The sequence below is a fragment of the Hippocampus zosterae genome, chromosome 19 (assembly GCF_025434085.1).
Source record: "Hippocampus zosterae strain Florida chromosome 19, ASM2543408v3, whole genome shotgun sequence".
Taxonomy (NCBI): domain Eukaryota; kingdom Metazoa; phylum Chordata; class Actinopteri; order Syngnathiformes; family Syngnathidae; genus Hippocampus; species Hippocampus zosterae.
In genome coordinates, this window is record NC_067469.1 from 7,603,231 (window position 1) to 7,625,479 (window position 22,249).

Here is a 22,249-nt window from a genome sequence, read left to right on the forward strand (position 1 = left end):
CTCTGCCTGCCTCGAAGAATGAACGTCCATCCTTGTCACCCGCAGGTTTTCCGCAGAAAAGCGGTGGAGCTGGGTGAAAAACTGCTCCCGGCCTTTAAAACGCCCACCGGAATCCCTTGGGCTTTGCTCAACCTCAAGAGGTAAGGCACAAACTGTCCAAAGACCCGCCACGTAAACCCACTTTGTTTCTTCATTAGTGTTGCCAATGTAATGAAGCTCTCCCCCCAATAAAAATAAAGAAAGAAAGATGAAAATAGCAAACCTCTTTCAACAACACCCAATAATGAAAAGAATAGTCGTCCTCCATTTTGTCTCATTCAACCCCTGGGCCCCAGTGAGCAAACGGCAAACAACACGGCGCGATTTGTCAGGCGCTAATTAAAATCCCAGCCGTCACGGGAATGAACAGGCTGTTTCAAATCAAGTTCCGTGGTGTGTTCGCATGGCCCAGCCGAGCTCTCTCGCTTAATATCTATTCTTGAGAGCTGCCATATGTAAAAAATGAAGTGCCTTTTACATGCAGCAACGTGCTAAAAAGCGCACCAATTTTGGTGTGTCATCGGGAACATTTTGGAAGTCCTGTCCACCACCATCCAGAAATCATCCCATTAATTTTAATTTTAAACTATAAATGTCAATTTTAATATAACCATAAATTCCCTCCTCGCGGATTCATCGTTCAATGGAGATGGGTTTATTAGCCGATCCGCAGGAGGCGGCGGCTTCTTGATAAGTCTTCTATAGCTCCTTGAAAGAGATCCGCTTCGTAAGCGTGAACATCGATTGGCCCTGACCGAGAGGAAAACGCCGCTTAACCCAACTATTCGGCACTATTGATGCACCATCGACACCCCCCCCCCCCCAAAAAAAATTTGAACCTCACTCAAGTACACTGAAACGTGTGTGGGTGTCGGTTGTGTGGGTGTCGGGATGGCCATCGGCGGGTGGGCCCCCTGCAGGGTTAGCATCCCATGGAAAGCATTTAGCGCTCGTTATCAGCCGGAGCCAGCGTGGCCTCCGTTAGCAAGCACACTGATAAAGCGCTCTCAAAGTTCAGTGCACATTGACTGGCCATTGTGGCGCATGTCAGCCGCTCACTGTCACCCGTTAATACCGCTACAGTCTTAAAAGTCATGAGGTGCTCATCTGAGTCGATTCACGAATCAATCCGTTTGTGTCATCGACCCATGAAGTTGTCCGATATTTGGCTCACTCCCTGTCCATTTTGCTAGTAAGCTAAACAGAATCCATTTGAGCAAAGTTGGAGATGTCGAGTCAATCTCGTGTAATGTCACCTGCAGTTTACTGTAAAAACAAAAGAGAAGTCTATAAACACCAAATTATTCCACCACACCATCAAATTGTGTCTTTCAAAAGTCAGCTAGCTTAATGCTAGCAGATGGTGCGAAACATCCTAAACAGGCTTCGGGAAAGTAGATTAAAAATGTTTCGTAATTACAATTGTACCGACTACAGTCAGATGTATTTTACCAAAGACAAAACAAAACCATATAGATGCTAAAGCGGTGCGGCTGTCCACACTCGGCTGAATCTGTTAAAGTTCAACACCTTTGCTCCAAAGTTTACAACTATTAACCGTAAAATGATCAGGTTAACCAATATGATACCTGTGTAAGAACTTATCCCGTAAACCAACGAGGTTTGACTAAACAAACATACAGAATCTCCCATGACATGGGCCCAAAGTTTGCTGGATTTAGCAACAGTCGCTAAATTAGCAAAAGGAGGCTTGTGGGCAGGCCCGTTTCTGTTCCAGCTATGAGTGTTTAATTGTGTTTTCAGTTGGTGTAGACAAATGTAATGAAGTTGGACAGTTTCCTGTCGCTCTTCATCTTCCTCTGAATAGCTTGCGTGTAAAAAAAAAAAGAAAAATGTCACTTTATTTGACTGATGCGCTCCTCGCAGCTCGGCTCAAAGGCTGAAGCAATCTAAGCTCTTGGGTTCTCAGCGTTTGATTAATAGGCCTCAGACACTGAGTGGGTCCATTAGCGCGGCCGAGTAGGCTCGTGTCAGAACCTCGGCTGACCCACTTCAGCGCCTCGATTTTCCGTCCCACAGACAGATTTTTAACAAGGTATGAATACAAAAAGTTTTTTTGTTTTAATGTGGAAAGTGTTGTTCAAAATGCATTTTGTCATTTGCTAAATTAAAAAAGAAAACGTTTTGGATGGAGTTTGTTTAGTTTTTGACACTCGACATGCGAACATGATTGCTTTCTCGTGAACCGAACATAACTGCAATGTTGAATCGTCCCTTAATTTAATTTGTTCTCCCTTTGTGGACAACGTCTGATGTTGCTGCCCGTTTTTTTTCCTCCCACCATCTCAGTTGCACCTTTTCATCTATTAACAGACAAACCGCGCGAAATGTTCACAAACCACATATTGACAAAGCTGAAGTGGCGTCCGTCCATTTTCAAGCGCAGTAAGGCGGCCTCGTGAGGGGGGCTGCAGGCTCAAATCCCTCGACCGCTGCCACGATTTAAAGTCTCTAATTAAGTGGCTAACTGTGAATCCATCGCCATGCTCCTTCCTCACCCCAAGCAGAAGGAGGAGGGTTGCCATAGATTTCACGCCAGCATGGAAAAGAGCGATGGAGAGAATAAAAGTGGAAGTGAGAGGGAGTGTGCGGGGGGGGGGGGGTCTATCTGGGCCAACAAACACTTCATCTCTGAGCGGGAGCGCCTTCCAGAGGAGCGACAGACGTGTGCTAATTTATGGAGATGGCACGTTGGCCGCTCTGTTTTTCCAGGTTAGCGAGCCGCAGTGGGTGCCCCCTCGGCAACACGAGGCGGGCCGTGATTGGTCATTTTGTCAGCTAGTGTGGGCACCCGCATCAGTGTGGGAGATCCGCCGGAAGGACGAGCTGACGTATGCGAAGGACAAACAAGACACTTGAAAAAAAAAAGAAATGCTTTGATGCTGAAGTTTTATTTTTTCATCTCGATACGAAGCAGAGCAATGAAACGGATATTTTCCAGACCCAACTGCAATATAGAGAGAGAGCAACAAAAAAAAGGCACTTAAAATGTACTATATTAAAAAAAATTCAAGTAAACATAAAATATTTAAGCAGCAAAATGTGATGAGCTTAAATGCAAAAGTGGTCATATCCACCTTGGGGGGGGGGGGGGATTTGAAAAAATGAGTTTTCTTTTTATGGTTCCAGGTTAAAAGCTAATCATTTTTATTTAGGATATTAAATAATCAAGTTATCAAGCAATTTGCAGGCTAATTTGAAATAAAATCCAACTTTGTCAAAGGTTTTTGAAGTACATGAAAATAATTTTGTTCAAAAATAGTCAATTCAAAGCTCTTCAAATATCTTGTTTTATAATTTGAGGTGTCACACATACCCAGAAAAAACAAAAAAAATCTTGACGTCAAGTTCACTATTCTGTTTAATGTATTTCGTTTTGCAATAAGTTTTTTTTGTCTGCTTTTTGGTCCGAAATCAAAGTTGTTGTTGTTGTTTTTTTTAAATGTTGATTTTGTTGAAGTGAAAAATAAAGAGTCTAATCTTTATTTTGGTCGGTACGCTGCTTCTGTCATCTCAGACCACAAAATCGTGTGGGTCTTGAAAGATCCAAATGCTCGCCCGAAGTCTGAAAACGGCTGGCAATGAATGAGTTCACCTACTGCTCCCCCCCCCACCCCCCAGGCCCTGCCCCCCTTCTCCACGGCTCGCACATTTCAGACCGACTAAAAGCCGACACCAGCTGACTAATGCAAACCGTTTTTCTCTTCCAATGAACTTTTAAGCCCAAAAGTTACATTTTAAAGCCTTTTTAAAGCAAGCCGGATTTCTTGATCGACAGTTTGGTGGTCTCTGGGCATTTTTTCCCCCCTCTTTTCTATGTACAAACGCTAGAGCTACCAGATGTTAAGTTGTTCTCCACGTTACAAAAAAAAAAAGCATCAAAGGGGAACCTGTGTGAGGAAGATAACGCGCTCATTTAGTCTTTAAATTTTTCTGCAGCAGTGGGAGAAATATTTGATCTGGTTCTTGTCAAAGAAAGTCTTTCCTTAAGCACTTTTACACACTTCAAATGTTTTGACAGCTGCCTCTTAATTAACTCTCACGTCGTCTTAAACGCTTCCCGCATTGTTCCCAATGCCGCGGCTGCGTCTGGCTGTTCACTTCGCCTTTCACGCCGCCTCTTAAAATCCTTCCACCTTTTTTCTCGTTATTTGGTGTGAAAGGCACCGACACGGAACGAGAGGTCCAAGTTGACCACGTGAGCTTTTATTTTCCAAGCATCAAATCGTGACAACAGACACTGAGTAGATTTTTTCTTGGGGGGGGGGGGGGTCATTATAGATAATGTGAAAATTCACAAAGCAGTTCCTGTTGATTAAAAATGTGTCTGCCTGATTGTGCGCTTCGCTATTCACAAATTAATCGATTTTTCTTTTGTTGGCCTTTTGCTGAAAAAAAAAAAACGCCTTTGGAAAGTAATAATTGTTGAGCAAATCGCCGTGGCAACTTGTCTAGTTGAATCCTCAAGTGATTGAAATCATCCAAGAGAGCCAGGCTTTTAACGCCTATTTTAATCGATAAACAACTTCAAGTTTTACTACAAGTTTTGTACTATCCGACCCACACACGTGTCCCTTTATTGGCGTACATTTTGCTGCTCAACAATAAAGTTGACTCTTGGGTTGCACTCCCTGAATGTATTGATCGGAAGGATAAGCCAGGACATCCGAAAATCAACTCGTTTCCATTTTTTGTGTGTCTGCGCAGTGGAATCGGTCGCAACTGGCCGTGGGCGTCAGGCGGCAGCAGCATCCTGGCCGAGTACGGAACGCTGCATCTGGAGTTCATGCACCTCAGCAAACTGTCGGGAAAGCCGGAATTTGCTCAGAAGGTAGGAAGTCTTCCAATTCTCCAGACAGAACAGTTTTTTTGGTGCTGTTTAAAATATTTAATCGTGATCAAATGTATACAGTAATTTCTTAGTTGACTCAGAATTAACCATAATCACAAATTTTTATCTATTCTAAATTTCCTTTAATTTTTTTGGTCCTCTATTTTTTATTTAATGCTCATTTTAATGCTCTCATCAACATGGAATCATGGATCAGTTTTCTTTGTGGAAAATGCAAATATTTCCTGAAACAACAATTTCGATTATCAATTTTACATGAACATTTTTCACTCAGAGCAGTTATTCGAACTTGAAGCACATTTTATTATTTTAGAGTAACGTAGCATCCACTGTGACGTGGTGCCGCATTAATCACGCGATAAGAAAAATTAATCGATTCATTAATGCCGATAACGCATTAATTAAACTAACAGCACTAGTTTTTTTTTATTTTCTTTGGAAACCTGACTCGGAATCACTTTCAATATTTTGTGTAATTACTTCCTGTAGTATATATATTTTTTAAAATGTGACGTGGAAATTTCTTGACGTTTTTTCCTCCTAGGTGATGAACATCCGCAAAGTTCTCAATCGCTTGGATAAACCTCAGGGACTGTATCCCAATTACCTGAACCCAAACAGCGGCCAGTGGGGTCAACGTAAGTACTTACAAAAGTGCTTGTTTTATTTGGGGTGGGGGTGGGGGGGGGTTGCTGGAGTGGATTAATGGCATTTCCATTGTCCTGAGTGTCATTGCCGATGTTTACGCTGCACATTTCGAGAGACATAAGAGCCACGAGTCGGTACATTTAATGTTTGATTGCTTTCAGGGGCTCCATTTTGGTTCCATCATCATCTTCCCGATCCTCCTCATCAATACTTGAAAAGACTGTTTTGTTTTGTTTTAATCGAGTGAAACTCGCTCTAGAAAACGCTCCGACGTATTTCAGCGTCGCCAAGTTGAAAAGAAAAAGCTATTTTTCTCGCTTAATTATTCATAGAGACACAAGCTCTCGTTTTATACACAGCGGCCTTGCATCAAATAAGAATATTTGTTTCATCCTTTTTTTTTTTTTTTAAATGTTGACTTACTTTTTGTTGCTTTTACTTGATGATGCTTTAAAAGTGGGCTCGCACCTCTTTAGCTTGCGTTAAAATCCTCATCCCAAGTACGTTCTTGTCATAATTAGCATTGAGCCGAGTGTTTAGACAAATAGAATCAAAATAATTTGTATTTTATTTTATTTTTGCACACTGACTTCAGACTGCAACTTTCAACCTCTACAAAAAACTGCTTTAATGCTTCTTTGGCTCCAGAAAGTCATTACGTAATTATCATGAAATGCATTTGCTGCATAATTTATGACCCTAGGGTGTTTGCACCCCCCCCCCCCCCCCCCAAAAAAAGTTGAAAAATCCTCCACTGGATTTTCATGAGCCGATCATCTGCTGCGTCGCAGCTGCAGCTGTCGCCTTGAAAGAGTATCTTTCGTCTTTGGTTTGTCAAATGATTTCCATCATGCTCTATTTAGAGCATCTGTCACTCTCTCCGTGTGTTTTAACGGCACACCATCGCTGAAAATGCCCTTTATTTATTTTATATGGGGAGGGGTGCATTAGACGACCGCTAAGGACGCTCATAATAGACACAACAATGAAAGTTATTTCATGACTCCACCCAATTTGGTGATTGTGCTTTTTTGTATTTCTGTTGTTTTTGCTGATTTTTTTATTTGATTTTTATTTCGAGTTGTCTAAAAATGTCTGATATTTTGCTGTTTTCGAGATAAAGGAAGAACAATCTTAACTTGGACTTGATTTTGTTAGACACCAACCGTACACATTATATTTATTCCGATACGGCTTTTTCCTTTTGAGATGAATCAAAATGTCCTTTTATTCCTTTTGTTTCCTCCTCCTCATCATCATCATGTCACTCGCTGACACCCTCTCCCACCAGAGACACACACACACACACACACACACACACACATGCACGCACGCAGTGGACATGGCTATCAACACAACAGAGATGGAGCTCCGCTGTTAGTTTAATCTGAGAGCTAGCGAAACGGATGATGATGATGATGGAGGAGGAAGAGGTTAATCCGGATGCTTGTATTGCAGATCATGTGTCCGTGGGCGGACTGGGCGACAGCTTTTACGAGTACCTGCTCAAAGCCTGGCTCATGTCTGACAAAACGGACGATGAGGCCAAGAAGATGTATTATGATGCCCTGCAGGTAACGCACGCGCTCTCACACAGACACACGCACAGAAGAAAAACCAAGCACGCGCTCTCACACAAACATGTTTCTTGTGTATAGTTTCACATTTTTCAACTTTGCGTGGAATCCTCATGTTCGCTAAGCCTGGCCCTGGTGCAAAGCATACAGTTGGGAAGACACGCCCTCACACACGCGTCACTCACTCTTACTTTCTTCACACACTCACAAACATCTCCGTGTGGCTCAGTGATTGTGAGTTACTTTAGTCCAAAGGCTGATGTCGCCTCGGTCCATGCGGCGATGCATTGTGGGAGTCGGAGCAGATGGCAGTATGCTTACGTAGCGTAGCCTAGCGCATCTGAACCCACCCCGCGCAAGCCCGATCAGACTCATCTGCTTACACTCAAACGCGCACGTTATCATCGCGGCATCTTGAACCCAACATTAATCTTGAGGAGATACTTTACCCGTAATCCCCCTTGATCCCATGGATTAAAAGTGATTTATTTGTTGAGTGGAGACGCCACAAAGTGGATCAGGCGTCTTTCTTGAATTGGCTCCTCTTAAAGGGCCGGTGCACACGCAGTCGTAAACTTGGCTGGTTTTCTGAATCACTTCTTCAAACCAAAATGGCTGACATCTGTATCTGTTTTTTTTTGGCATGGCTTCTTATGACTTTTTTTGTGGGTCTGCTAATGGTTGAAATGTCTACCAAATAACATACTGAAAGGCGAAACTGTTTTGATAGGCTGAATTGAGCCGGCCTTCCTCATCTGCCTAGAATACGAATTTAGAAATTAGAAAAAAAAATCTTGCTAATTTACTAAATTCCTCCCTTGCAGGCCATCGAGAGCAACCTAATGAGGAAGTCGAGCAGCGGCTTGACGTACATCGCCGAATGGAAGGGGGGCCTTCTGGAACATAAGATGGGTCACCTGACTTGTTTCGCCGGCGGCATGGTGGCGCTCGGTGCCGACGGGGCGCCCGACGACAAGACAGGCCACCAGATGGAGCAAGCGGCTGAGATCGCCAGAACCTGTCACGAGTCCTACTCCAGAACCGGTAAAAGAGAACCAACCACGTCCAAGAGTGACATTTTCATCCACAAGGTTCTATGCTTATTTTATTTATTATTTTTTTTAAGCTTTGAAGCTGGGCCCAGAGGCATTCCGTTTCGACGGCGGCGTGGAGGCCATCGCCACGCGCCAAAATGAGAAGTACTTCATCCTGCGGCCCGAAGTCATCGAGACCTACATGTACATGTGGAGATTTACCCACGACCCAAAATACAGGGAGTGGGGCTGGGAAGCCGTCATGGTAATGGAACTTTTGCATCAATACCATTCTCAAAGGAAGAATAAAAATCCCCCAAGTAGTGACTGGCGCTTTTGGGGGAGGGGGAGGGGGACCAGACGATCACACGGTTTTGTTCGCATGTTTCTCATGTTAGAGGTTGGGAGAAGGATGCTGAGTCTTAACCATAACCCTAACTGCCAGGCAGGAGGCCGAGAGGAAGTATATGGATGTAGTGAAAGAGGACATGAAGGTAGCTGATGGAAGCAACTGATTCGCTGTGGCGACCCCGAAAGGGAAAAGCCGTTTTGTTCATCTTCATAATTCAGTAGGCTCCAGCTGATGTGCACACCTTTGCCAGTAGGGGGCAGTGTAATCAATAAAGAACATGGGTTTGAATAAAGCTAGCCAACTTTCAACAACAACAAAAAAAAAAAGCCTGGATTTGAACCCTCAACCTCTGGACCGTGAGACTGGTGTGCTAATGACTACACAAGCTTCTTTAAAAACAAATAGAAATTCATACATGCCCCGATAGTGACCTTTGAAGCCACTGTCCCGCAGGCTTTGGAGCAGCACTGTAAGGTCGAGGGAGGCTACAGCGGCATCCGAGACGTCTACGGGTCCACGCCGAACCACGACGACGTGCAGCAGAGCTTCTTCCTGGCTGAGACGCTCAAGTAAGACGCAGAAGAAAACAAGCATTCGTTTCTTTTTTCGCAGTTAGAAGCCATAGAATCCTTCAAAAGTCCAAAAGGGTTGTTTTAAATAACTGATCCAAAATGGGACATCAAAAAAACATGAAAGTGACATTACCCTAAAAGTTTTAAATATTGCAATGGCTCACAAGATGAACCCATATCTCAAATTTAACAAAGATTACCAGGAACATTCGATACTCTTCTTGGTCTGTCCTTTGTGTTTTATTTTTACACATTTGTAACATTCTTAAACTAGCTGGAGAACAAATATTACGGCATTTAATTTTGGGGCATCCATGCAGCATTTTTTTGAGGGGTTGGTGGGGGGGGGGGGGGGGGACAATGACGTGTGAAAATAGCTTAAATATATTTGAGTACCGTATGGACATTGTGACAGTTAAGAATGACTTTGATAAGATACATACTTAACAATTGTGACACATCCATAACCGGTTATGCTAACCCATGCTCCCCCAGGTATCTGTATTTGCTATTCTCCGACGACGGCCAAGTCTCTTTGGAGCACTGGGTGTTCAACACAGAGGCTCACCCTTTGCCCGTCATGAGGAAGGAGCCACCAGAGCGGACCAACGAGGTGGAGTAGCAACGACTTTGGGGAACCTTGTAAAACCCCACTAAGGTTTGAATTCCTGCCATCTGGAAGATGACTTTTTTGACACTTCATTTAACTGGATCGGAGCAGACTCGTCTTTTGCGTCTTCTCTTGGGTGTTTTTTTTTTGTTTTTGTTTTTTTATACTCAGATGTGGTCCTGTTGTTTTTCTTGGCTTCCACAATGACCTTTTACATAGAGCGTTGAAAGGACAGGATTTTTTCTGACACCGTTTTAAGTGTGACGAAGATGGACGACATCCCTGTGCCACGTTGTCATTGACATGGAACGACTAATTTGGCCTTCAAGGGACAGAGACAAGATGTTTCCACTCGCTGCTCAGTGGCATCACTTTCTGTGATCGTGTTTACAAGACGCAGTCGTCATCGTTTCAGCTTTTGTGTGTTTGACTTAATCAGTTTTGATCCAACAGTGTAGCATTGGAAGGCACTTCAAAAGCAGAAAGAAAAAGTTTGGAGGGCGGGTAGGGTGGGGCTCTTTTTGTCCTCACATGAAAGCATATCGATGAAATAATCGCACATCAGAACAGCTCTCACCCAGACCTTTAATTCGAGATATGACTTGATGCTAACAATGTAGCTTTGTGAGGCTAGTATTAACTAGCACAGCATGAGGTTTGCCTCCAAACATTCTGCCTTTACAAGGGATACAAATGCCATTTTCTTTTGGGATTGTCATGGGTTTGATAAAACTCAAATTTAGTGAAAGAGAGGCCCTAAAATGAGCTTCTACCACAAACGTGTTTGTAAAGGCAGAACTATTTTACTGGGACCTCTTGAGCAGCTGTTCCTACTGTTATGACGACACGGGCAGGTGACTGCTCGAGAAGACGTCTACAAGTCTTTGGACCTCTGTTGTTGCTTTTTATCATGTTCCATTGTTTTTTGTTTTTTTTTTTTTTAAGTGGAAAGCAAGCAGCTAACCGTCCAAATTATTGATTTTGATGTTTTTCTTCGGCTACAGCTTGAGAAAGGCTGTCGGCCCCCGTTCAATCATCGTCGCGTCGTTCTAGTTGTCGGCGGCGACTCTGCGCTTTTTGATGGATGCTTGTTGGGTCAGGAACCCGCGTCCCCATAACCCTCGCTCAAAAGCCACTCTTCATCTTGTGCCTTCGCTCCCAGGCTGCTCGCACAAATGAAACCGGGCGAGAAAAATGAACAATGTAGCTTTAAGATTGAAACAGGGGCAGTTAGCTGGTGTTTATCGCGTTGAATACAGGATGTTCCAGACCCGCAAACAGTTAAAGGCTGCAACATTGAGACCATATCTTTTTTTTTAAATATGTAATTATATCTCAACTTTAAACACTGAAATGTTTAAACAAATATCACTTCTTCTTACGGAAGTCAGCAAGCTTAATGCTAACATATTCAGTGGTGCCTTGAGATGCAAGTTGATTTTGACCATGCTTGTATATGACAACGTATTTTCCTATTCAATTGAATTTCCCTATTTCAGCAAAAAAAGAACTTCCAAATTGTTTTTGAAAGATGTTTTTTAATGATAAATGTTGCGCTCAACCGTAACATTGAGTATGAAACCACAGAAAAAGCATCTGCTCTCTACATAACCTTCAAACATGGAAAGTGAGCACAAAACATGGCTGTACAGAAAGTTTTGTCCATGCTGTTTTTTTTTTCTCGTGCTATAGTTGGTTTTTGGGGGGGTTTTGGGTGGGGGGTGTAGGGGTAGCCAAAAAATGTATTAGTGCCATTAGCTCATAATTGTCTTTCATCGCGGTGGAGATCTTAAGCACATTTCTTTCTATTTCTTCTATCTCAAGACAAAGAATTGTCTAATTGACAACTCGGGTCTTGGAAACTTGTAAGTCAAGGCACTCGTATCTCAGGGCAGCACTAAATGGGAAACTTAGCATAGCTATTTTGGTAATTAAAACCCTTCACACAATATACGGAGTAGTAACACATGCAAGTGAGGCCCTGGAAAACTCAAAACACCCAAATAAAATAAATTAATTAATTTATTTTAATCAGTTTCTGCAAATAGCTACTTTAAATGAAAGGAATTCTAAATTCAACCTTTCAAGGCCTTAAACGAGGTGGCAATCGCGATAGAACTGGTTTCACTGAACCAGAACAGGCGCACTCAGTGATTAATTGGTTGTTATTGCCCCCTGCTGGTAAACATAAGTATTTCCCTTCACTGGATAAACTGCTGGCTGAGTTTCCTGTACTACACTGACACCTAGTGGTGCGGCGCCTCACATACGACTTGCTTCAGACTGTCATTGCACTGTATTGCTGGACGTATTTTGGGGGAGGGGGCTTCGGTTCCCAAATCCGCACACTCATTCTGCAGTCCGAATGAACTTCCCGATTTCATCCACTTGACGTTGGCATGTATTTTCTGTACAGCACTGACACCCAGTGGACGGATGGCTCCATAACAGCCAATTTCAGACAGATTTGAGTAAAAAGTGTTCAAGGTAACGTTTCTTACAGGTATGGTCTATTTTTGTTTTGATTTTCGACTCCCAGTTGATTTGATCACATTGGGCAAGTCAACATACAACAAAGTGATCATTTGAAAAGTGGACAATTAATCGAGGACAATTCATTTGTGATACTTTTTGATTGTCATGTTTGATTGTGTTAATTTATTATAATTATTATTGTGACTGTGTACGTTTTTTTCGGGGAAAGATGAGAGTGGCGAAGAAGAATCAAGTTGGGTGGAACAAAAATAGCAAAGAGAAAAATGACATGCCAGGACAATGTGTGTGAATGTACCAAGCCAATGTGAAGTGAATTCAGTTTCACACCCTTTTTTTGTTTGTTTGTTCGTTTTGGGGCTTTTTCTCTGTTTTGTTATTTTAAGACTTTTTATTATTTTGGGTCATTTTTGTTGTTTTTTTTGGGCATTTCTGCCTTGAAACTTTTTATTTTTATGTTTGTGTTTAATGTTTTTTTCATGTGTTAGGTTATTTTTGTCCGTGTGTGTGTGTGTGTGTGAGTGTGTGTGTGTCCATTTATGATCCATTTTTTGTTTTTTAGTCCCGTTTTTGTGTATTCTGTTTGTCCGTTGCTCATCTTATCATTCCTCTTTGTTAATCTTTATTTCCAGCCCTTTTTAGTTTGATGTTTTTTTCTACATTTTGGGGGGGTTCCTGTCTTTTTAATTTGTTTTGTTTTTACTTTTTCATTTCTTGTCATCATGGGGATAACATGATGACACTTTGTTGTCTTCCTGCTTTTAGTTTTCTCTTTCTCAGGTTTCTTTCTTCAGAACTTTCTCACAGCCCAAACCCTTCGTACCCCAAATGTCATAAAATCATAATTTATGGCCATATGTCCATAAAGTAACGAGAAAAAACTATTACGACAAACATGCTGGGAGAATCGACATTTTCAACTGGAACTTTTGTTTGGTTTTGTTTGTAGCGTTGCTAACTTTACTCCAAATAAGGTTTCAAGACAGGTTTAGGGTTTCAAAGTAAGGTTTCAGGGCAGGATTGGGGTTTAAAAACAGTTTTAAATCAAAGTTTCAAAACTGAATTATGTCTTCAAATTACAGTTTTCATCCTGGATTAGGGCTTCAAGGCAGGCATAGGTTTTCGAGTGTTGGTTCCAAATAAGGATTTTTGAGCCATGTGTCAGGTTTGTAGACAGGGTTGGGTTTAAAACTGTGATCCACTTTCAAAACAGGATTATAGACTGTATTATGTTTTTAAAACTGGGATCGTGTTTCAAACGTTGATTAGAATTTTAAAATGGAATTGACATTTGAAGACGGAGTAAAGTGTTTTAAGACTGCGATAGGGTTTACGATTAGGGTTTCAAGACAGAAGTAGGGTTTCAATTGGGATTTTGTGCAAGGAAGGAGAAAATGTGTGCGTGTTTCCAGTTGCTAATTTCAACGTATGATTTTCAACATTTGAAGTAATTACAATCGTTTGTCACATAACGTTGGAATTTGTTCACGTTGTCTTGCACCATCGGCAAAATGAGGAAACCGTCAGCATCTTTGTTTGCGGGCAGCGTGAAACAAATGACATTTGACTCTTTTGATCTAAACGATGAAATCAAGTTTACAATTAATTGATTGAGACAAATGTGCACTTTTGGATGTTTTCGGAAAAGGCGCATCCAAAATATTTGACGTCTTTTGTTTGAATTGTGTTCGACGAGCGACTCGTATCGTGTTTAATATTCGGAATCTGTGACAGCAATCTTGGGATGTGAACATTAGCAGAGAATCATTCTATTTTTGGGGCAGGGGGTTGTTGATGCAATATTTTCATTTGTTGACAAATGTTTTATGATTGTGTTTTGAAGAAAAAAAAGAGCCACTGGCCATTTCTATCAAGATTTGTGGATTAAAAATGACATTAACTCGCTGCAGACTTTTTAAGAAATTATATTTGTTACACTTCTATAATCAACAATAAAAAAGAGATTTTATTATTTTGTGCCTTTCCGTTTTTTTTAATCCATTTAGTCCTACCACAAATATGAAAAATGTATTACAAAGAATCCTTGCATAGTCGCTGAGATATTTTGGTGGGGGCGGTTTGGGGGTGCAATTCCTGTTTTTCCATGGTCGTTAATAACATAGTTTCCAATATTTGTGTGAAAGATTCGCGAGCTGGCAGAGTCCCACTTCCGCGCGAATGACGAGGTTTTTCAGTGCTCTTTTGTGTAATGTGACCTTCTCACCACCTGGTGGCAGCAAAAGAGCGCAAGATGAGGAACCACAAAGTTTCCTTTTTTTTGCTCACGTTCATTGCTGATTTTGTGAATTGGTTTGTCCGTTAGGGTTTCAAGACAGGATGAGGGTCTTTAAAAACAGGGTTACGGTTTAAAACCTCTTAAAGTTTCAAGACGGGGGGTTGGGTTTCAGTACGGCGAATTTAGAGGTTTAAACCCGAAATTAGGGTTCCCAGTTATGGTTGGGGTTTCAAGCAAGGGTTCAACTTTGAAATGAGGGTAAATGCGAGTTGGGCTTTTACACGTAGGGTTTCAAACTTGGTTCCAAAACGGTAAGTTTCGGGTTTTGTTGGCATACGCATGAAGAAGCAGATATACCGTATACTTTTTTTCCCTGTTCATTAACCCTGACGTGAAATCCATGTGGGCGTCAACATTACAAATTTCTAAACATCTCTTAAAGTTGTAGCATCAGTCTTGTCGCATACTTTTGTTTGTTTTTGCAACGTTCTGACACTCTTGCATGACTTGTTTTCTGCATGCCAGAAGGACCCACGCACATAGCGACTTGGTGAAATATACCATTTGGAGCTAAAAAGTATTTTTGTTGTCAGTCGGCATTTTATTGACAAAATATCCCACTTACAAAGGTCCCCTGTTGTTCGCAGTGGGGGATACTGACTGGGCAAAAATTTGTGCATGATTGACGGCCAATATAAATGCATTTGAACGGAATGTCATGAAGACACCAAGAAGGCATTCACTACGAAGTGCGGAGGATAAAGAATACATACCTGTGAGTGTTGTCATATTGCCTTTCTAAATGTGTTCAATTCACCATTGTATTAATGGACCGAAATACACTAGCGGATGACTGAGCAAAAATTCAAATCGACTGAAAGTGATGTTACTGATGCTAATGCTAACATTTTTGGTGCCTTTTTTTCCCATGACAAGAAATGAGTTTCAAAGAGTGAGGCTGCAAGATCAACAGGAGTGAACATCTCCCAGCATGCTTCACGGCGTTGGAGCTTGATATATTTGCTGATAGGTAGCGACATCACCGCATTTCCCTTGGCGACACACACACACACGCACACACACACAATTGTAACAAGCGCTGTGTTGTGACACGCCATCAGGCAACAAAAAGTGAGCGATGTCATTACGATGCACGCCATGTGAAGACTTAACACCTTCTCCCACGCTGTTTCTGAATAAGCAGCGAGAGCCTCCCTCTCTTTTGAGAAAAAGTCTGATATTTCTGGCACAGAAAGTCTGTGTGCTAAGTAAAGTAATGGCGTGCCTGTCTTGAAAATGTTTTATGTGCTTCTGGGATGTGACATGGATGTTGATGCATTTTGCCGCACCTTGGTCCTATCAATTAAACTTCTAAAACGTGAGGGAAAGACTTGCCTGAAAAAACAAAACAAAAAAAAACATTGTTAAATGCATTGCGTTTAGAATAAAGGGAATAAGTGGGTAATTGAAATATTGAATACATTCTAAATGTATTTTTAAATGTAAGCTGGTAATTTTTTTATGAGTTAACAAAAGGCGGAAAAACATTGTATGGTCTTTCTAGCTTTTATTTTATTTTGCTAATCAATAAAATAATTTACTTGTCTCAATATGTTATCGTCATCACCAATATGCCTCGTTTGTTCTTGGGGAGGAGTTTCGGTTCGATTGACACTCATTTGTGTAATTGTCAGTGAACGCATCGCCGCTTGTCCCACTGCCCCTGAACGCAGTACAGACTGTTGAGGTGATCCATGGCAACAGGGGCGCACCAGCAGCCGAGCTCCGGAGGCTGACGGGGAAGCTGAGGTTGCGGGGAGGTGGGGGTCTGCCGCTGCGTCCGTTCGTCCCTCCGTTCACGTCTCCGACCCGCCAGTCTCACGCGTGCTCCAACGCACATCCATGTAACCGCGGAGCAGTGAGGGGGGGACCGATCCGTCGCGACGGCTCCTCATTTGGGTTCCAAGGTGACCGACCGGGGAGGTGGGGAGCCAGACGGCAGCCTGACTTGCGCTGCTCGTCAGCGGCAGGTGAAGCCGCCCGTACCCCGACCTCGGGGCGCTAGCGGCGGCGTCGTTCATGATGCCCGCCTCTGACATCTCCGGAGCTTAAAATTCTGCTCGTCACTTTTTTTTCCGCGTCAAGACCTGAAGCAAAATGGGACATTTTTAAACGGCTTGCTGCGTCATGTTTTTCGCCAGGTTTGGGTAAAAAAAAAAAAGTCTTTTTTTTTCTTAATTATTAAAGACCACATCACCATCAAGCATTTGAAGCATCATCGTGAAGATGGCGACTGGGTCGGGATGGCAGCAGTATTACTGCCCTGCCGGTCAGGGGAAATACACTTCATCGTCAACATCGTCCACGTCCACAACCTCCTTCCAGTCCGGCCTGGCCATGGAATATACCCAAGACCTGCACCTCAAAATGAGCAAGAAGATCGCCCAGCTGACCAAGGTAAGGCACAGATGTGCGGAGGCCTTTTTGCATCCCCGAGTAGCGATGCCATACCGCTGCTTCCAACTCTTCCGCCCCAGACTCCGTTTAGGAGTGCAAATATTAGGTTTGCACCCTCGGCGTTATGAATTTCTCATAGATACCACAACAATTCGCATTTACTTTGAATTCGTAGAGTCCTCAAATCGTAAATTTGCATCGATGGCACCGTGTGCTTAACTGAGTTTTAAACACGAGAACGCGTCCGATTTTAGCCAAGTGCTCGTACATTTTAATTCTTTGAATGCACGCTGAATTTGAAAGCAGCCTCACGTGTTGCTGTCAACGTCGCCAAACGGCACATGTGCATGCACGAACGCCTTGGGGGCAAACAATCCTTAAATTGGGCAATTCTTAAAGGAAGTATGGTGTTGGCAGTCTGTCGCTCCAGAGTGAGCGATGTGTGCTGCCCGAAGGTTTTGTCGGGATGCTGCATCCATCAGCGAGTCACATGCATGGTCATTAGCCACAACACTACACATCACATCAGTCACTAATCAGAAATAGCAAAAATGGGTTGACATTATCTTGCATGTTCATTTTGGTATTTTGGAAGCAGCGGAGGCAACTTTGCTTGTGGGATGAATTCTGTCAAATTTCACCCATTTTTCACATTTAACAGCAATCAAAATAACTACACCATCCTTTTTTCATCATGAAATTTGACAATTATTCCGAACAAAAACATACACACAAATATGTGAACTGTCTGTTACCACCACGTTTTTATGTTTCTGAAGAAATATGTATTTGAATGGTCACGGGGAAATTGCCAAACAGTCAAGTCATCTTTCCCCATTGAGATGAATGCCAATGCCATTAATCTGTTCCGCCTCCCCCCAAAAACGTTTTGCGATGTGTAGTAAAATTGAAGCCTGCATAATAAAGTCACTGATAAAAACAAAACACTGATTAGGTAAAATTGCAAAACATTAATATAAATAATTAAACTGCGCATTTAGATTAATTCATTGCAACTCCTGGTGTATGTGATTTCGCCACTGGGAGGCAGTATAATATGATATGTAGACGAAAGTAGGTTTGAATACACAACACGTGTCACTCTTTGTTTGATGTTTAGTTTGACAGTAAACAAAATAGCAACTCAACTTTTAATCGCTGCAAGGACTGCTTGTTAATTCCGGTTAAGAGGCTGTATGTGTATGTATATATAATGTGTATATGGATAATGTGTATATTTGTGTGGATTTGTATTTGCTCGTGATCCAATGCCCTTTATCTATTTCCTATGCTATAATGAATAGCTTAGCTTTTTTTTTTTGGCTCTTTTTTTTCATAGCAATGAGCTGTTGAAGCACACAGCCAAGTAAATACGAGTGCTCTGAGCTTGTTTAATGCAAGCAGCCAATATTTCACGCCTCTGCTTACTGACTCTAACCTTTCAAGGTTAGTCCAAAACCTCCAGCCTTGCCTTGGGGGAGGTCTGGGCTTTGATCCCCAACAACAAATGACAAGATACTTGGCAGGTTGGAACTCACGGAGGATTTGAGTGTGTCATTATCAAGCCGGGGGTCTGGCGGCGTCTCGCATGCTCACACACGCTTGCTGTTGGAGGCACAGGACACTTGAATTGGAATAGCGGAGGCTGCCAGACCAGGTGGCGTCATTGAAATTTGAATCCGCTGCTTTTAAAATGTGGCACCAAGTATGTAAAAAAAAAAAAATCAACATTGAGCAAAGTGGAAGGAAAACCTTTATCATTGGTTTTCTGTTGCGTTAGCAAAACTGGTGCATTCTGAATGTCAGTTACCAAGTATGCCTACCGTATTCTTGCGTCTCATCCTTCCCTATTTCCCCTTGAAGGGGCAGACGTATGAGAGCAAGTCAATGCGCCCCCTAATGGTTGTGGTTAATATAGCATTTGACATCAGCACATTCTGATTGGATGCACAGTGCTGGTTTGAGATTAGTTTGTTATAAAGGATCAAATACAAAATCCCTAATATACATTTGACTTAAAAATATGTTTCTTATTTATAATGTACTTGGTCATAATCCAAAAAAAAGATAATTAGTTGGCTTATTTCATTAATGGGAAAATGAATTATTGAATACGGAATGAACACATTTGGAATCATGTGGATAGATTGGGAAGGCGATGGAATGGAATAGAAATATAATGAATATCGAAAAATGTGGAATTTTGGTATTTGGGGAATTTTTGGCAGAAAATCATTCCCATGGCGAATTGAATAAGCTGAAGATTTGTCATTGGGAATGAATGGGGATATTTTTTGGGGGGCCGGGGGGTGAAAAATTTTTGGCCGACCCCATACACACCCACAGAGCAGGAAGTGATGTCACAACTGTCCAAAGGCAACCGCATATTTCGGCCCTCCCTGCATTTCCATTGCGCCGGCTTTCTAATCTCTATAAAACTCCATTCTGGGAGAATGAAAAGCCAGAGGAGATTACGGTTTGAGTGTCTACCTGTTTGTGTGTGTGTGTGTGTTGCATTTTATTAACCTCTGCAGGAAGGATCTCCCTCTTCGCTCATTGTCACAATTCATTGTCAGATTTCATTAAGATACTGCCGCTGTGCACGTGCTTTGGCACGCGCTCGCTCACATCGAGTGGTGAGCATGATTTGATGGGTCATTGTAGCATCTCTTTCTTTTGATTTGTTAACCAGAAATCAGTTCATTGGCCAATCAGACTGCAAAACATCCTTGAGCGGTTGTCTCCTGTTACCATGGAGATGCAGTCAAGTTATACCTGAATATCAACGGAAGCACAGAATATGGAAGAGGAGACACTGATATTATGTCAGCAAGCTTTGCGGCCAACGCGTGAAGGATGTCACTGCAAAATGGTGGCAGACCATGACTCGGCATTCCTTCCGGGTATTTGAAATGTCATCAATAGTTTCTGCACTCCATACACGACTGTCGCTTTTGCCTTGTATTGAATTCAACGCATAGCATAGCATTTTCACACTGTATTTAGCTAATCCATTCCGTGAAGAAGTTGGATTCAGCATCTTTAGCATTTTCACAGCATTCAGCTCAGCAGTTTAATCAAGAATGTTGAATTTATAGAGTATCTGTATCGTGTACTTAGAAGTTGAATTTCTGTGTCCAGCTTAGCAGTTGAATTTAGCATTAACGTTAGCATTTTAGCCCTTTTCCTTTAGCCCAAATTAGGCGTCGTTTGAGTCTTTGTCCGCTTTATTGGCGCCGCAGCGCGCTAACGACTCCGTCAAAGTAGAATATGCAACAACAAAAGAGTGCCACAGTTTCCATGACAACATACCCCCCCGCCCCCCCAAAAAAAGTGTTCTACTTGCTGGGAGACAAATGCTCTCAAAAGGCAGCAAGCATGAAGACCGAGCACGACGCTAATATGCTGAGCCGAACACGACTATCTGGAGCACGTTGCTCTAATTATGAGAAAAGTTACAGGACGTGTTACTTTTTCTGTACTTCTAGTTTAAAAAATAAGTTTCCTCCAGAAGTTTCAAGTTTTGGGGTAAAAATTCCAGTGGCTGGAAATTCAACGCGAAATATTACAGGGTCTTCGAGCCACTTCACAATTTTATTTTGCATATGCTATGTTGATGGACTGGCTAATTATAACATAGAGCTGAAAAAGGAAAACCCTGAATGGGTGAATTTGTGATTGGAAAAAATGTTTTTGACTAAATTAGTCATAAAATTAAAAATTTTAAAAAGCACTTAGGCGACATGGCGACCTGTCATGTGACCCAACGCCCCCACCCGCCCGCCTCCCCAGAGAGTGCAGCAGGTTTATCTCAGGCTGCCGTTTTGTTCACTGACGAAATGCAGCATATGATGACACACAAAACACGAAGGCTGCAGGCTACACGCTGCCAACGTAAACTGATGGCAGCGCTAATGGGAGTCAGCGCTGCGCGCCCTATGTGTGCGGGCCTTCCCAAGCTGTGTGCGGTTCTTCCTCCGCGCGTTGATCGCCATCTCATTCATGCCGAGCGGCACAGTGCCCTCGTGGATGGTATGTCTGCCTCACAATCAAAAGTTCTGTGTTCCAATCCCCAGCCTTCCACTGCCGTCCACGTTTTCCAGCACGCCTCGCTGCTCTCCACGTCGAGTCGGACGTTCTCGTATTGTCATTCCCGGTGTAACTAATGTAGTGTCCCGCGGACCTCCGTGCATAACGGCGTTTTCCTACGGGGCAGGCGGTGTATGACATCAGGCCGAGGGTGGATTAGAGATTTGTAGCTTTGAGCAGCACGCCGCTGGTGACTCATCTGACCTGATTTTGCATAGCAGCAATAGCGCAGAGGCAGAAGCAAAATCAGCCACTCGGGCAAAAAAAAGGGGGGGGGGGGGGCGACAACAAAGGCCATGAAACACACTTGCATGAAGGATGTGTGACCATATGCTGAATGTTCTGATGTGTTACTCGCTGCATCCACAAATGATAGACGTAGAATCTATCTAAGGCACTGGTGTCAAACTTGAGGCACGGGGGCCTCATCTGGCCCATCATGTCATTTTTTTTTGTTGCCCGTGACTGAAAATCGTCTGTCAACTTGCATGATGCTTGCTAAAATTTGTTGTGTACATGTAATAGTGCGATGAGATGTAGTTTCATAGTCATTAACGACCTTTCGAGAAAAGACCCGCCACAAAAATGAGTTTGACACTCCTGGTGTGAGGCACAAACTGTAGATAAAATACATGAATGACATTACAGGGAAAAAAAATCTCTAATTTCGTTTCCAAAATTCCCCCCTCACCCTAAAAAAATCAAGCTGAAATTGTTAATAAGACTGCAAAATCTCATATTTTTGTAATGTGCTGTTTTACATGGACACACTGTTTTCGGAATGTATGGTGGTCCTATGGGAACAAAAGACAAACATGCTTTCCAAGTGCTACATTCACTGTCCAAAGATAACTCAAGTTAACTACATGGAGCTGGAATTAAAAAGGTTCAGGTTCAATCCCATTTGGAGTCTTTCTGACCGTTCCAGACCACCATATTTCTTGCTCACTCATTTCAGAGTGACACAGACTGTTCCTAATTTTGGTCCTCATCGTGTCCATACGACCATGGCGGACATTGACTCTTAAACAGACCATCACGACCAAATGATCTGCTTCAGAGTTATGCTCATGTTTGTCGCATGATAATATTTTGGGTCAGTAGTTTTTGTGTGTGTGTTTTTTTTTTTTGGGTGGACTGGTTTATTCTTTCGTTGCTTTATTGGTTTGTGGGTTGGGTCGTGCATTTTGTTAACTGTTAACTCAGATGATTTATTTCATTTGTGGTAGTTATATAGTAACCAACTTTGGTCTTGATTTAGCGCATGGC

The 22,249-nt window shown here is 42.4% G+C and overlaps 2 protein-coding genes and 1 long non-coding RNA gene across 4 annotated transcripts in view; 2 read left to right on the top strand and 1 right to left on the bottom strand.

Moving 5' to 3' along the window:
* The window catches only part of man1a1 (mannosidase, alpha, class 1A, member 1), a 69,164-nt gene extending 58,737 nt beyond the window's left edge, over positions 1-10,427 (top strand). The window contains exons 7-14 of the mRNA XM_052052740.1: positions 46-140; positions 4,768-4,891; positions 5,457-5,550; positions 7,019-7,134; positions 7,962-8,181; positions 8,264-8,436; positions 8,977-9,092; positions 9,591-10,427. Coding sequence (XP_051908700.1) covers positions 46-140; positions 4,768-4,891; positions 5,457-5,550; positions 7,019-7,134; positions 7,962-8,181; positions 8,264-8,436; positions 8,977-9,092; positions 9,591-9,717 — 1,065 coding nt within the window. The 3' untranslated portion in view covers positions 9,718-10,427. The remainder of the gene's footprint in view (positions 1-45; positions 141-4,767; positions 4,892-5,456; positions 5,551-7,018; positions 7,135-7,961; positions 8,182-8,263; positions 8,437-8,976; positions 9,093-9,590) is intronic.
* LOC127592222 (uncharacterized) overlaps positions 1-22,249 on the bottom strand; it is a 193,646-nt gene that overhangs the window by 134,278 nt on the left and 37,119 nt on the right. The window lies entirely within an intron of this gene.
* The window catches only part of fam184ab (family with sequence similarity 184 member Ab), a 30,248-nt gene continuing 24,151 nt past the window's right edge, over positions 16,153-22,249 (top strand). The window contains exon 1 of one of the 2 annotated variants that reach the window (XM_052052715.1): positions 16,153-16,891. In XM_052052715.1, the coding sequence (XP_051908675.1) occupies positions 16,721-16,891 (171 nt within the window). In that variant the 5' untranslated portion in view covers positions 16,153-16,720. The remainder of the gene's footprint in view (positions 16,892-22,249) is intronic. The other variant, XM_052052716.1, reaches the window with a different exon arrangement.